The sequence below is a fragment of the Sus scrofa genome, chromosome 9 (assembly GCF_000003025.6).
Source record: "Sus scrofa isolate TJ Tabasco breed Duroc chromosome 9, Sscrofa11.1, whole genome shotgun sequence".
Taxonomy (NCBI): Eukaryota; Metazoa; Chordata; class Mammalia; order Artiodactyla; family Suidae; genus Sus; species Sus scrofa.
The window spans coordinates 45,617,978-45,634,121 of NC_010451.4; the positions used below are offsets into that span (position 1 = coordinate 45,617,978).

At 45.5% G+C, this 16,144-nt stretch overlaps 1 protein-coding gene across 1 annotated transcript; it reads left to right on the forward strand.

The window, feature by feature from the left end:
- On the forward strand, window positions 1,753–15,995 carry CD3E (CD3e molecule). The gene is given in 9 exon segments (NM_214227.1): window positions 1,753–1,777; window positions 1,892–1,996; window positions 4,880–4,900; window positions 6,897–6,911; window positions 11,669–11,686; window positions 12,363–12,578; window positions 13,598–13,765; window positions 14,522–14,568; window positions 15,379–15,995. Coding segments are annotated over 8 exon segments (591 nt in total). The 5' UTR covers window positions 1,753–1,777; window positions 1,892–1,947; the 3' UTR covers window positions 15,436–15,995.

Genomic DNA, 16,144 nt, shown 5'->3' on the forward strand with positions numbered 1-16,144 from the left:
CCATATGCTGAGGGTGCAGCCCTAAAAAGATAAAATAAAAACTGTTAAAGAATTTGAGAAGTTCCCTGGCAGCAAAGTAGGTTAAGGAACTGGTGCTATCACTGCTGTGGCTCAGGTTGCTTCTGTGGCTCAGGTTCAGTCCCTGGCCTGGGAACTTCTACATGCCATGGGTGCTGCCAAAAAACATTTTTTTTAAGAATTTGAGGGAGTTCCCGTTATGGCTCAGTGGTGAATGAACCCAACTAGTAACCATGAGGTTGCGGGTTCAATCCCTGACTTTGCTCAGTGGGTTAAAGTATCTGGTGTTGCCATGAGCTGTGGTGTAGGTGGCAGACACGGCTCAGATCTGGCATTGCTGTGGCTGTGGCGTAGGCCAGCAGCTGTAGCTCTGATTTGACCCTTAGCCTGGGAACCTCCATATGCTGAGAGTGCGGCCCTCAAAAGACAAAAGAGGAAAAAAAAAAAAAAAAGAATTTGATACTGTCGTCCTCCTGTTTTAAACCCTTCAGTCGCTTCCCATTTATCTTTAGAATAATCCTAAGAATCTTTAATAAGGATTTTAAATCCTTCCCCATCTGGCCCCTGCTGAGTTTCCTGTCCCATTTCTTACCACTCCCTCTCACTCACCCTGCTACCTGCCTTTCCAGACTTCCAGTTTCTTGAACGGGGCCTCTCTTCCTCATCTCCAGGCTCCAAACATGCTGCTTCCTCTGTTCGGAGTATTTTACTTGTCCTCCCGCCACCCGGCTCACTCCCATCCATCCATAAGGTTTCAGCTTAGATGTCACCTTCTCAGGGAGACCTTCTCTACCCCACCCCAAGCCCCAACTATATTAGGCCTCTCTGCTGTCATTCCAACAGCCCTTGTATTTACACTTTCTCAGCATCGATCTCCTGAAATAATCAGTTTAATGTCCACGTTTCCTTTCATACTCCGTAAGCCCTATCTTATCTTGTGACGGCTGTATTACTAGCCCCCAGCACATACTACAGCATAGTAGACATCAAACATTTACTAAATCATTGCATTTGGCCAAAAGGTTTTCAAAGGTCCCAGTTCTATCATCTGTGACAACTTTAGATAACCTATCTGAGCCTCAGTTTGCTCAAGTATGAAATGGGGAAGACACTAATACCTACCTCAGAGGGTTGTTTTGAGGATTAAATGAGGTCTGTTGGTAAAGCCCTTAGTTCGGTGCCAGCAGAGAGTAAGCAATTGATTGACACATGCTCAAAAACTAAGAAAGCCTTGATCTGTTTACACTCACATCAGCAGATTCTGAGACTGTCCCTCTTGACATTTGCCAACACTGAATACTGCTGCAAATATTACAGGCCAAAAAAGAATGGCATCTCATGGTTTAAGGCAACGTGTATTTTCGAGTCAATAGCTTTTGCTAATAAAATGGCTGCACCTACTGCCCCAAGTCACGTACACTGTAAAGAAAGCAGCTCTTTGGTGCTCCTCTCTCTTCCTGTCACAGGTTGTTTGGGGGTGGGGGTGTCTGAGAAGGGAGCCCCTTCTCAGGGGGTGCATCGTGCAAGGCCCAGGGAGCTAAATTGCAAGTATTTTCCACAGCACCTTCAGGTCTCGCTCGCCCAGTGGGAGGACACGGAGCTCAATTCTCCCCAGCCAACCCAGGTGGCTGCTCCTGCCCTGAACCAACGTTTCCCAGTGACGTAGAACCCTGCAGACCCAGAGGCCCCTCCACACTTCCTGTGTGGGGCTCAGAAACCCGCCTCCCCTCCCAGCCTTAGGTGCCTGCTTCGGAAAATGGTGAGTGTCCCTCTTACAAAGCCCCCTTTTTTCATCCCAGCATTGGGGTCAATGGCCCCAAGGTTCTCATCTCCAGCAGAGGTTTTGAAAAGAGTCATCTGGTTTCTTTTTCAGAAGTTATAAGCCAACTGGCCTCCGCCATCTTAAGTAGCATAGTGTCTGCAAGAAAGATGCCGTCGGGGAACCTCTGGAAAGTTCTGGGACTCTGCCTCTTATCAGGTGAGTAGGATGGAATTTAAAAAGGGTGGTGTTTTTCAAGACTGCAGAAGGTTCACAGCATGACCTGGTGCTGCCCTGCAGTACCAAGGAGCCTCATTTAGGAGAAAAAGTAAGGAAACGTGTGCCACGTTAGCATCGGGAACCGGGGCTGGAGGCTAATTTGCACCCAGGAGACCTTTCAGAGAAGAGTTGGGATGATCAGATCTTTTGAAAGCAAGGAGGACTTTGTGTCTCTGAGGACAAGCTCGTTCTGTCAGTGAACAACCCAGCCTGGAAAACTAACACAAAAGAGCTGGAAGAGTTAACCTTCACTCTTTGTTGTGAGGGTTAGACTAGATACTTACGCCTAAACTCTGCACTGGGTATACAGCAAGCGTCTGAGACAATAAAACACCTCATAATTTCCAGTCTTTTCAGCTGACCAAGAGCTTCAGTTAGTTGAGTCCTTTTTGAAACAAGGTGGAATATAAATTGATAGCTTACCAAGGGCATTTCCATATCTCAGATAAACATGATTTTTTACAGGTTGCCATGTATTGAGTACGAGACACCATATTTAAAAGTCTTTACATGTGTTAACTAATTTCATCCTTACCTCTGCCTTGGAAGGTAAACATGATATGTATTGTCTATTTTACAGATGAAGAAACTGATACTCAAAGGAGTTAAATACTTGTTTAAAACCACACAGTTAGTAAGCGCTAAAGCTGATCTGGGAACACAGGACGGCCTGCTGTCCTGTGCGCTTCATGACTGCAGGACGCGAGGCCAAATGCTCATGATGGTTTTGTTTCAGAGAAAATACGCTCACAGCTGGGGCTCCCATCTCGGAGCCACAGCCATGGCGTCTCTACTTCCTGCTTCATCTTGGGTTTCTCAGGCTTAAACTTGCACATGAACCACCAGGAGATCTTATTCAAGTGCAGCTTCTGCTTCAGTGGGTCTGGAATGGGACCTGTGAGTCTGCGTTTCTGATGAGCTCTCAGACTTATCAGTCTGTTACTGGTCCAAGGAACGCATTTGGAGTGTCTAGAAGCAGAGCGTGACTCCTTCAAGGAGTAGCCAGACATTGGCTTGGACGCCTATAGTATAAACGCTGCTCTGCAGAGAGACAAAGAGAGAAGACATTAAAGACCCAAGCACCCCTAGAGATTTGGCATCATATGGATATGCCCAGGAGTTCCCATTTTGGCTCAGGGGGTTAAGAACACGAAGAGTATCCCTGAGGATGCGGGTTTGATCCCTGGCCTCATTCAGTGGGTTAAAGGATCAGGTGTTGCTGAGAGCTGCAGTGTAGATTGCAGATGCAGCTCGGATCCAGCATTGCTGTGGCTGTGGTATAGCCCAGCAGCTGCAGCTCCAATTCAATCCCTAGCCTGGGAACTTCCATATGCCCCAGGTAAGGCCCTAAAAAGAGCAAAAAATAAAAATAATGTGGCTATTCTGTTCTGGTGATAGGGGCACGGGCAGAGGGCAGACTTCAGAGTGGGTGTTTCACCCAGTGTAGAGACTGTTGATAAAAGAGGCACACATAGGAATTCCCTGGTGGCTCAGCAGGTTAAGGATCCAGCATTGTCACTGCTTTAGCACAGGTTTGATCCCTGGCCCAGGAACTTCTGTGGGTACACCCAAAAAAAAAAAAAAAAAAAAAAACGGATCCCGTGTTGCTGTGGCTCTGGTGTAGGCTGGCAGCTACAGCTCCGATTAGACCCCTAGCCTGGGAACCTCCATATGCCGCGGGAGCGGCCCAAGAAATGGCAAAGAGACAAACAAACAAAAAAACAACAACAACAACAAAAAAAAGGCATACAAAAACTTTGAGGCAATGTCAGGGAAACTAAACTAGTCATTGTAAAGAATCCAAGTTTTTGCGGGTGAGGGGACTCTGGAGGCCCCAGTGGAAATGTGATTAGGCTCATCAATGCACAGGCTCTAGTGAATGAACAATCAAAATGTCAAATATCTCTATCTCTGTCTCAAGCAGAAAACAGATGGAAAAAATCAAACCATCAGACATTCAGGAGCCAGAAATGGAACAAGCATCTCAATCTCTGTACCTAACCAAAAGCTTGTTTTTCTTCCAAAGTCAGAGATTTTTTTTTCTTTTTCTTTTCTTTTTTTTGGGGGGGGGGTTCTTTTTAGGGCTGCACCCATAGCATATGGAGGTTCCCAGGCTAGGGGTCAAATCAGAGCTATAGCCACCAGCCTATGCCACAGCTACAGCAACACAGAATCCAAGCTGCATCTGAGAGCTACACCACAGCTGACAGCAACACCGGATCCCTAACCCACTGAGCAAGGCCAGGGATCAAACCCACAACCTCCTGGTTCCTAGTCAGATTGGTTTCTGCTGAGCCATGACGGGAACTCTGAGACTTCTTTTCAAAACGGAGGCTTGGGAATTCCCTCATGGTCTGGTGGGTTAAAGATCCAGCCTTGTCACTGCCAGGGCTCTAGTTCCACCTGTGGCTCAGGTTCAATCCCTGGCCTGGGAACTTCCGTGTGCCACAGGCAGAGCCAAAAAAAATGGAGGCTTGGCTACAAAATTCTTTTGCAATTTCTCTAGGCTCCCAAAAAGCACTCCCAATTTTTTCTTACTTCTGTTTTTCAAATATTGTGTGTTCATCTTTAATGCTAGATGCTTCCTTGCTCTGTTTCATCCCAAATTGACCAGAAACCCCTGGTTGGTACCCAGCAGTGCATGTCATTTATCCGGGGTATGGGAATGACGGATCCAGCAGTGATGAGTGATCCAGCGGTGCTTGGGAAGGACCCTAAATGCTCAGAATTGGTCACACAGGCCCACAGAACTTCTTCCGCTTGGAATTTCAGGCGCTCACAACATTTACCAACTCTTTTCTTTTCTTATTGTTTATTTTCTAGTTGGCGCTTGGGGACAAGAAGGTAAGATATGCTTTCTTTTCTTGTTGTGAAATTAGCCCTTCGTGCTTTGTATTTATGAGTAGAGCTTTCACTAGACCTCCCACCAAGCTCCCACAGAGACCAGTACAAGGGTTTCTATCATCTTCTCCTTTGCCTTTTCCTCCTAAGGCTAGAAAGTTCTAACCAGAAAGAAGGAAACAACAGAGATCATAGAAATAATGAGGAGTTCCCGTCGTGGCGTAGTGGTTAACGAATCCAACTAGGAACCATGAGGTTGCGGGTTTGATCCCTGCCCTTGCTCAGTGGGTTAACGATCTGGCATTGCCATGAGCTGTGGTGTAGGTTGCAGACGCGGCTCGGATCCCACGTTGCTGTGGCTCTGGCGTAGGCCGGTGGCTGCAGCTCCGATTGGACCCCTAGCTTGGGAACCTCCATATGCCATGGGAGCGGCCCAAGAAATAGCAAAAAGACAAAAAAAAAAAAAAAGAAGAAGAAGAAATAATGAGACTTAACTGTTCAAAAGAAAAAATTGAGACAATTAAATGATGGTGAAAGTGGCAACAACTGTCTCTTGTTTGCATTTGTTTTTTGGTTTTGGGTTTTGTTTTTTTGCTTTTTAGGGACAGACCCATAGCCTATGGCAGTTCCCAGGCTAGGGGTCAAACTGGAGCTATAGCTGCCAGCCTACGCCACAGCCACAGCAACACCAGATCTGAGCCTCGTCTCAGATCTGTGACCTACACCATAGCTCACAGCAACACTGGATCCTGGACCCCCTGAGTGAGGCCAGGCATCGAACCCAAATCCTCATGGATACTAAATCCTCTTCGGATTCGTCTCCACTGCACCACAATGGGAACTCCTGCATTTCATATTTGATGTGAGATTTTTGTAGAGGGTTTTGGAATTCAGTGCATGCATAGAGATGCCCTAATAAGCCTCTGGGGCAGCATTTAAGTGCACATTCAACATATGTCCAAACAGTCTGAAAGTGTGTTGTGCGTGTGTGTTCACGTGTACACATGCATATGAGTGTTCCTGGCCTGGACTTACCTTCTCAATCATAGCAGAGAGTCAGGAATGTCCCAACATTGGAAACTTTTCTATTCAATCAGCTCCTCTAAACTGAGTGAACCAATTTTGTGTTTAAAGGCAGCCATTGGGCCAGTCTCCATTCCTTTGTACCATACTGCCTAATGTGTATGGTCCTTTGGATCCTTTTTTTTTTTCTCATCATGTAGAATGCATTAAAGTTATTTTTGTTTTTTTTTTGTCTTTTGTCTGTTGTTGTTGTTGTTGCTATTTCTTGGGCCGCTCCCACGGCATATGGAGGTTCCCAGGCTAGGGGTTGAATCGGAGCTGTAGCCACCGGCCTACACCAGAGCCACAGCAACGCAGGATCCGAGCCACGTCTGCAACCTACACCACAGCTCACAGCAACACCGGATCGTTAACCCACTGAGCAAGGGCAGGGATCGAACCCACAACCTTGTGGTTCCTAGTTGGATTCGTTAACCCTTGAGCCATGACGGGAACTCCAATTATCATTTAATTTATGCCCAGTATAGATCTTTTTTTTCCAGCTTTATTGAGATATGGTTAACAATAAACTGTATTTATAGTATAAGTTCAAGGTATATAATGTAATGATTTGGGGTTAATAGATACAAACTATTGCCTTTGGAATGGATTAGCAATGAGATCCTGCTGTGTAGCACAGGAAATTATGTCTAGTCACTTATGATGGAGCACGATGATGTGAGAAAAAAGAATGTGTACATGTACGTATATTTTATTCAAATTGATTGCCTAGAACCCTTTTTTATAAATAATTAGCCATCAGTTTTTTTAATGTTGGGTGTAGGATTTTAAACAGCTTTTCATGTACAGCCATGAAGAGTTCCCATATCCCTTGTTTTCTAAAGGAGGAGGGAAGAGTTCTAACCCAGGTAGCGGGGGCCTGATCTTAGCATCTGATAGGAGTACGGCTAATAGTTTCTTATCATTTCCTTTTCAGACATTGAAAGACCAGGTAAGAAGATTTTTCACTCTCTTTGACTTCCTTTCAGACAGGGAACAAAATGGTCATAGGGGACAATCACAGTAATAAATACCAAAACTAGATCTATTAGAGGGAAAATACAATTATCTTTCAATAGGATCTGTATGCGATATACCTGTGTTTTGTTGTTAACTGTCATGTCTGATTATAGCTGAGTGTGATAAGTATCCCTGAGCATCCATTCAGCAAAGGATACACACATGGGTGTGGGTTGGAAGCACCACAAATTTTGTGTAAATCATGAGTCACTGAAGGCAGAGATGGCATTTTATTTACCTGGCCTAGTGCCTGGCACATAGTAGGTGCTCAATGAATATCTATTGAATGAGGAGTTCCCGTCATGGCGCAGTGGTTAACGAATCCGACTAGGAACCATGAGGTTGCGGGTTTGGTCCCTGCCCTTGCTCAGTGGGTTAATGATCCGGCGTTGCCGTGAGCTGCGGTGTAGGCTGCAGACGCGGCTCGGATCCCACGTTGCTATAGCTCTGGCATAAGCCGATGGCTACAGCTCCGATTGGACCCCTAGCCTGGGAACCTCCATATGCCGCAGGAGCGGCCCAAGAAATAACAAAAAGATTAAAAAAAAAAAAAACTATTGAATGAATAAATGATCATAGGCATGATTGCATCACTAGTTCCCTTTCCTCAAGACATTGATGGTCATATCTGTGAGACAAATAATTGATAATATAGTATGTTGCCTGCTATGATAGGTGTAGATACAGAGAAAAATAAAATATAAAGTGAGGAGTATTCAACTCTACAGAGGATAGATGGAGAAGGCTCCCCAGAGAAGGTGAGTCTTTTTTTTTTTCTTTTCCTTTTTTTTTTTTTTTTTTTGTTGTTGTTGTTGTTGTTGCTTTTTATAGGGCCGCACATGCAGCATATGGAGGTTCCCAGGCTGGGGGTCGAATGGGAGCTATATCTGCTGGCCTATGACACAATAGCATGGCCAGATCCATGCCGAGCCTGCGACCTACATCACAGCCACAGCAACACCAGATCCTTAACCCACTGAGCGAGGCCAGGGATCAAACCCGCAACTTCACGGTTCCTAGTCGGATTCGTTTCTGCTGTGCCATGATGGGAACTCCGAGAAGGTGATTCTCGAGCTCAGTTTTATAGGGTGAGTTTATGGAATTCCCGTGTGGCTCAGTGGGCTAAGTATCTGGTGTTGTCACTGCTGTGGCTTCAGTCACTGCCATGGCACAGGTTCAATCTCTGGTCCAGGAACTTCCATAGAGTGTGGGCACAGACAAAAAAAATAAAGAACAACAATAAAGGATGAGCTTATATTTTAGGTGAGAATATCTTAACAGAGGAGAATCCTTGTAGTGTGAGGTTAAGAGTCCAACTCTGAAGCTAGACAGTCATATTTGAATCTTGGCTCTACTTCTTACTTGTTGAGCATCTTTGAATAATTTACTTCACTCCTCTGTGCTATGGCATCACCACACGTGAAATAGAAATAACTGGAGTTCCCGTCATGGCTCAGCGGTAACAAACCAGACTAGGATCCATGAGGATACAGGCCTCGCTCAGTGGGTTAAGGATCCAGCATTGCCGTGAGCTGTGGTGTAAGTCACAGACATGGCTCAGATCTTGCGTTGCAGTGGCTGTGGTGTAGGCCGGCAGCTGTAGTTCCAATTTGACCCCTAACCTGGGAACCTCCATGTGACAAGAGCACAGCCCTAAATAGCAAAATTTTTAAAAAGAAGAAGAAAAGAAATAATAATGATACCTAGCTTATAAAGTTGTTATGAGGACTGAACGACTAATTCACTTAGAACATTATCTGGCATACAGATAATGAAAGCAGTAGGTAATTTTAGCTATCATGAAATGGGAATTATGCAGACTAGATAATAAGTATTAAAGTTTATTGAGCATTAAAGTTTATTAAGTATTAAAGTTTATTTACTTTATGTTCTAGACATTGCCCTTAATATTTTACCTGAGTTTCCTCTTCTAATTGTCTTAACATCTCTAATCTACAGATAAAAAAGCCAAGGCGTAGAAAATAGTCCATTTGCAGGGATAAATATAAATTCAGATTTAGCTGATGCTGAAGCTCATTATTTAACCATTATGGATGTGTATAAAATTTTTATGAGCATATGCCCTATTTCTAAGCATAGACATCTATCCCCTGCATGAGAATGTGTTGGTCTGGTCTGAGCTCTACTACTGAATTTGTGCCAATCAGAAATGTGAGTGATTTCCTTTACTTTTTTTTTTTTTTTTTTTTTTTTTTTTGGCTGTGCCTGCAGCATGTGGAAATTCCTGGGCCAGGGAGTGAACCTGAGCCACAGCAGTGACCAAAGATGCGGCAGTGACAATGCCAAATCCTTAAACCACTGCCGCAAGGGAACTCCTCCTTTACAATTTTTTTTTCAAATACACAAAGTAGAGTGGAACATCTATTTACTTCCAAATTATTTAATTTATAATTTCTAGTTAAACATTTCTAAGACATAGCAGTGGTGAAAATTATTTTTAAGTCAAAATATCATAGACTATCTATCGTCATTATACTCAATCCCAATTATTATTAGCAGGCAGATAAACCTGGAGAATGACTTGTTTACATGCTGTATGATCTCAACAGAAGGGCTGCCTGAGCAGCTGGATCAGAACTCTGTTCTGTTCTGGCAGGACCCCCAGAAAGAAAGAAAGAAAGAAATTAACATTTTTCTTGAGCATCTGCTATGTGCCATCCATTTTCACCTTCATAGCCATTTAATTCTCACAAATATCCTATGAAGTGGGTGTTTTATTGCCATTTCCCAGGTGAAGAAACTGAAGCTCAGAGAAGTTAAATGATTTTCCCTTGGTCACACAGGCTGAAGCAGATCTGGGATTCAAATACAGGGCTTCTGACTAAGTCCAGTGCTCTGTCCCCAGTAGCACACTGTAGCAAAACACCCCCAAGAAAGAAGGCTGTCTCTGGGTAGCACTCTCTTCTCTTCCAGCTGTCATATCCAGGTCTGAGCACAGCCAGTGCCTCCTAGTGTCCCAGCCACAAGTCTTAGAGGAAGCAAGGATGTAGCCCAGCCCCATTTCCCAAGGCAAAATCACCTGCTGTGGGGAATCTGGCTGGATCCCTGAATTATACTAGTGGAGCTCAGTTGTCCACACCAACAGTTCTAAAAAAAATAATTATGAGTTAATTATACTCCAGTAAGATTTAAAATAAAGCCACATTTTACTGGAAGAACCATTTCTTTAAAATATATATAGCAATAGAGTTCCCTTGTGGCTCAGCTGATTAAGGAGCCAAATGTCGCTGCTGTGGCTCTGGTTTCTACAGTGGTATGGGTTTGATCCCTGGCCTAGGAACTTTCCTATGCTTAGGTCATGGCCAAAAAAAAAATGAATATAGTGCTTTACATAATTTATGGGCAATAGCAGAGAAGTACTATGGAATAAGACCAAAGATATTTGATCTCTATTACGAGGATTTCTGTTAGTTATAAGAAAGAACTTGTGGGAGCTCCCATGGTGGCACAGTGGAAATGAATCTGACTAGGAACCATGAGGTTGTGGGTTCAATCCCTGGCCTCGCTCAATGGGTTAAGGATCCGGCACTGCCATGAGCTGTGGTGTAGGTTGCAGACGCGGCTCAGATCCTGAGTTGCTGTGGCTGTGGTGTAGGCCACAGATGTAGCTCCGATTGGACCCCTAGCTTGGAACCTCTATATACCGTGGGTGCAGCCCTAAAAAGCAAAATGAAAGAAGGAAAGAAAGAAAGGAAAGAAGAAAGAAAGAAAGAAAGGGAGAGAGGGAAAGAAAGAAAGAAAGAAAGAAAGAAAGAAAGAAAGAAAGAAAGAAAGAAAGAAAGAAAGAAAGAAAGAAAGAAAGAAAGGAAGGAAGGAAGGAAGGAAGGGAGAGAGGGAAAGAAAGAAAGGGAGAGAGGGAGAGAGGGAAAGAAAGAAAGGGAGAGAGAGAGAGAAAGGAAGGAAGGAAAGAAAGAAGGAAGGGAGGGAGGGAGGAAGGGAGGAAGAGGGAAAGAAAGAAACATGCGAATAATGAAAAACAGGTAAGGCCAGAGTTCCTGTCGTGGTGCAGTAGTTACCAAATCCGACTAGGAACCATGAGGTTTCAGATTCGATTCCTGGCCTTACTCAGTGGGTTAAGGATCCGGCGTTGCCGTGAGCTGTGGTGTAGGCTGCAGACGCAGCTCAGATCCCGCGTTGCTGTGGCTGTGGCGTAGGCTGGTGGCTACAGCTCCGATTCGACCCCTAGCCTGGGAACCTCCATATGCCGCGGGAGCAGCCCAAGAAATGGCAAAAAAGACAAAAAGAAAAAAGAAGAACAGGTAAGGCCAAGAATCAGTGATTCAAAAATGTGAAGGTCATTATTTCTGAGAAGACCCCTTTCACAGCTATCTGGAACATGGTTCTTGCTAATGTAAGCGAATAAGCTTGAAGCCTTCTAGAATTTTTCAGCTTCAGGATTTTACAGCTTTCTGAGCTTTAGGGGATCTAGGTCTATAAGCACATGCTGGTATAGTCTCAGTTTGATGTGTCAGACTTGTACCTACAAGTAAATCTCATAGGCCAAGTTCATACCTCACCTTAAAGGCTTCAGGCCCCCTGAAGATGGATCCTCTTTGGGAATGCTCAGAGATAGTGTCTAGACCCACTTGGCAATTGTTACCTACAATTTAAATTTAAATGAAGGTTGTTTTCTTACCAATGTTTCCTTTTTTTTTTTTTCATTGTCAGATGAAGATACACAGAAAAGTAAGTTTCTCAGTCTTTTACGTCTGCCCCATCTGATGATGCAGGTCAGTGGTTGAGAAGAAGGAATGGATGGAGGGAGATTAACCTCAAGAACTGAGGTCCTCCCAACATCACCTTTCCATTGCCCTTTTGGAAACATTCCAAGTAGGGACTCGTGGAGTTCCCATCATAGCTCAGCATGCGCTTAGTCAGTTCTCATCCTGACTAATATCCATGAGGACAAGGGTTCGATCCCTGGCTTTGCTCAGTGGGTTAAGGATCCAGCATTGCCGTGAACTTCGGTGTTGGTTGCAGACGTGGCTTGGCTCTGGTGTTGCTGTGGCTGTGGTGTAGGCTGGCTGCTGTGGCTCCAGCTGCAGGGACAGCATGTGGATCCCCTTGTCTGGGAACTTCTATATGCCATACCTATGCCCCTTAAAAAAGTGGGGGGGACTAGTGTAGTTTTTCTTCCAAGTCCCCCACATCCAAGCCTAAACTCTAAAGTCACCTTCAAAAGATCCTCTAGGGCCTTCTCCTATCTCCTCTTTCATACCCTCTAGCCTTTTTTTAACAAGAAAATCTAAGATCTAGAACGACAGACGACTCTGCATTTGGGTGATTCTTTTTGCTACTAATTTGCTTTAAATCTTACTGGTTTCTCTCTTTAATTTCCCTTCTCTTTGCTCCCATCCCCCAGCATTTAAAGTCTCCATCTCTGGAGACAAAGTAGAGCTGACATGCCCTGAAGATCCTGAATCTGAAAAAATGACTTGGAAACGAAATGATATGCAAATATATGAGTCTTATGACAACTACATGTTGTTAGAGAGTTTTTCAGAAGTGGAGAACAGTGGTTATTATACCTGCACAGTCGGAGAGAAGACGAGCCATAGGCTCTACCTGAAAGCCAGAGGTAATATAGGTCTTCAGAGCATGCACTAATAAACTCTTTAGGGGGGACCATTTCAAAAGGGCATTCTCAATATTCCCCCTAACCCTGGCATATTTATGCTTCTCCTACACTCAATCCCAGGATGTCTAAGGCTACACAGTGTCAGTGTTTTCTAAAATACAAATTAGGTGTTCCCTTGTGGTGCAGCCAGTTAAGGATCCAGCCTTGTCACTGCAGCAGCTCAGGTAGCTGCTGTGGCAAGGGTTTGATCCCTGGCCAGGGAACTTCCACATCCCATGAGTGCGGCCAAAAAGGAAAAAAAGAAAAACAAAACAAACAAACAAACAAAAAAAACAGATTAAACAGCAATATGAGGGCATCCGGGTAAACTTAGCACTAGATCTAAAACAACTTCCCAAGAGACAGGATTGGGTCATGTGCAGTACATCTCATCCAGAATTATGGCACATCAATATGAGTTTATCTGGTGCTTTATCCAGAGGTGAATTCTTCAGAAGAATTTGCGAAAAGGACTCAAATCCACTATATTAATATCTCATAAACTAAGGCACAATAACAAATAGTAATGATAGCTAACATTCATTGAGTGCTTGTTAAGTTTCAGGCACTATACCCAACACTTGCCTGGGCTTTTTTTTTTTTTTCCTTCATACAATCCTCTTGACAACCACATGAGTTAAGTACTATTTTATTCCCATCTTATAGATAAGGCTTTGGGAGTTGAGCATATATTTCACAGTCCTCAGAGCCAGTGAATATTGGAGCTGGGACTGGAACCCAGGACTGTCTGACTCCAAAGTCTCTACTGCAAACACCACACTTGGCTTGTTATAAACAGATTGATGGGAAAGAGTGGTGGTGGTGGTGGTGGTGGTCAGGGGGTGACTGGCCATGGCAGACATGCGATGTGAGTATTGAAGGAAGTTATCGCCTTCATGTGTTCCTTCCTCACTTCCAGTGTCTTGTATCTTCCTTTCTGGTGATTTTTCTCCTTCTCTCCATACCCCCTGCCCCCACAGTGTGTGAGAACTGCGTGGAGGTGGATCTGATGGCAGTGGTCACAATCATTGTAGTTGACATCTGCATCACTCTGGGTTTGCTGATGGTGGTGTATTACTACAGCAAGAGTAGAAAGGCCAAGGCCATGCCTGTGACGAGAGGAGCGGGTGCTGGAGGCAGGCCCAGGGGTAAGACTGCGGAGGAGATTCCAGCCTGGTGGGGGGGGGATGTCCAGCCCGGGCCAGGATGGGCAGCAAGTCCAAGCCAGGTCAAGATAGCATCTATAGAACATTCAACAGTGTGGCCCCATCTCAGACCACTCCCATCCTTTCCACCCTAGAAAAGTGCCAAAAAAGGAGTTCACATTGTGGCTCAGCATAAACAAATCTGACCAGTATCCATCAGGACACAGGGTCGATCCCTGGCCTCACTCAGTGGGTTAAGGATCTGGCGTTGCCATGAGCTGTGGTGTAGATCGCAGACGTGGCTCAGATCTGGCGTTGCTGTGGGCTGGCGTAGGCCAGGGACTACAGCTCCAATTCAACCTCTAGCCTGGGAACCTCCATATGCCACAGGTGCAGCCCTAAAAAGACAAAAAGAAAAAGAAGAGTGCAAAAAAGTTTATTACCAGGATGGGCTTCCTCAAAGGCCTGTCAGTGTCCTGGAGTAATCAGACTCCACCCCCCAGTCTCCAGGGAGAGAGACTTTAGGACCCTTTCCTCGCAGGGTAAGGAAGCAATGGAAGAAACTTGAGTTGGGTTCACAAAATGATAAGAACAGTAATGGGGTCATTAGACGGGATGAAAGAAAGCAAAGAGAAAGAGCAGCTAAAACGGAAAAGGGGAAAAGCCATGAGGAGCTTGCCATCGCTTATCTGGGTCTCATTCTTACAAGATTGGTGTTTCCTCATGGCAGTGAATCCTCTCCTCTTCCCTCCTCTGCAGGACAAAACAGGGAGAGGCCACCACCTGTCCCCAATCCAGACTATGAGGTAACAGGGATGGGGGGGAGGGGACTCTCTAGGGGAGAAAAGGGCAGTGTCCATCTGGCCTCCCAGACACTTCAAAGCCCTTCCCTCGGGGCCTCAGGGCAACCCACACATGCCTGCCTCTGCCTCCATCATGGCAGAAGGAGCTCATCTCAAAGGCTGGAGGGCTTCCACCACCACAGACCAGTAGGGGTGGGGACACCAATCCTCTTTCTCTGGCTTACTCATCAGCTGCGAGACAGCCCGGGGAATCCCATACACGCAAACTCTTAACACAACCAACTCACAACTGATGTTCCACCAGCATGCACCTACCAGTTGTTGAAATATAAAATAGTTTACTGGTAGGTAGCCCCAAGCTCCCCCCTTCCCCAGCACACACGCTGCCAGACAACACAAGGTCTTCCCCACTGGACTGACTCTTGGCAAAGAGTTACTGCCCGGCATAGCAGAGATCCACCAGGACTCTTCCGATTGGTTGGTGTGTGTGCACCACCAATTGTTAAAATATTTTCAATATGACACCTGGACAAAATCAGCGAATATTTATGGAGCACCAGCCGAGCATGTGGTATTCACTTTCCGCACAAGTGACTTTGACTCTGACAAAAGCCCTGAGAGGTGGGTCTTCAGTTTCCCATTTTTTTGAGCTGGGAAAGCTGAGGCTCACAGGAGGCAACCAGGTTAAATCCCCTAGCAGTCAAGTCTTCCTCCTGACCCTTAGTCCCCAGTTCTTTCCATTCACTAAAGCTAGATCTTAAGGAATGACTTCTTCCTACCCTGCTGACCACCCCCTCTCTATTTCACCCCCAGCCCATCCGGAAAGGCCAGCGGGACCTGTATGCTGGCCTGAATCAGAGAGGCAGGTGACAGCTTCCTGAAGACACTGGCTCCTCTCCAGGCCTGCTATCCCTGCTCCCTGGGCAAATCTTGGACCCCCCTGGAGAATGTCCTCTGCCTTGTGGGGAACTCATACCCTAGAGCTTTGTCCTCCACCACCTCTTTCCTGCCTTCTCTGTTGGCACCCAGCCCAAGGATATTGCTGCCTCATTATCTTTTGAAACATCATCGCATGGCTACTCACCCCTCACACCTGCCCTGCCTCTTGTCAGGATATTTATTTCTGTTCTTCACACACCTCTTAGTTCCTCCCTTTGGTTCCCTCCTTTTCCTGTGTAAAAGTTGTCCCATCCCTGACTATTCCATCAACATTTCTGTTTCTAGCTCTCTCTTTGGCGACCCTCAGTGGTAAGGGACTGGGTAAATGCTGGCAGAGGTCCTGCCCTGCTCACCAACCCTGGCCCAGAGCTAGCCCTGTGCTCCCTCCCTCCCTCCCTCCACCCCTGGCCCCTGGACATTTGCATCTCCATAAATGTGCTAGGCTCCTTGTCAGCTGAGAGAGAAAAGAAATAAAGTGTATTTGGCTGAAAGAGTCGTTGTTCCTTTTTTCTGGGAGGCCCTCGGAGGCTGCCCCTTTCCTGAGACCACGCAGGTTCTCCCTGCTTTGACTCTATTCCCAGCTATGACCCCAAATGAAAGTACTAGTCGTTTTCACGGCTGAAGCCGGCATTATCCAAAA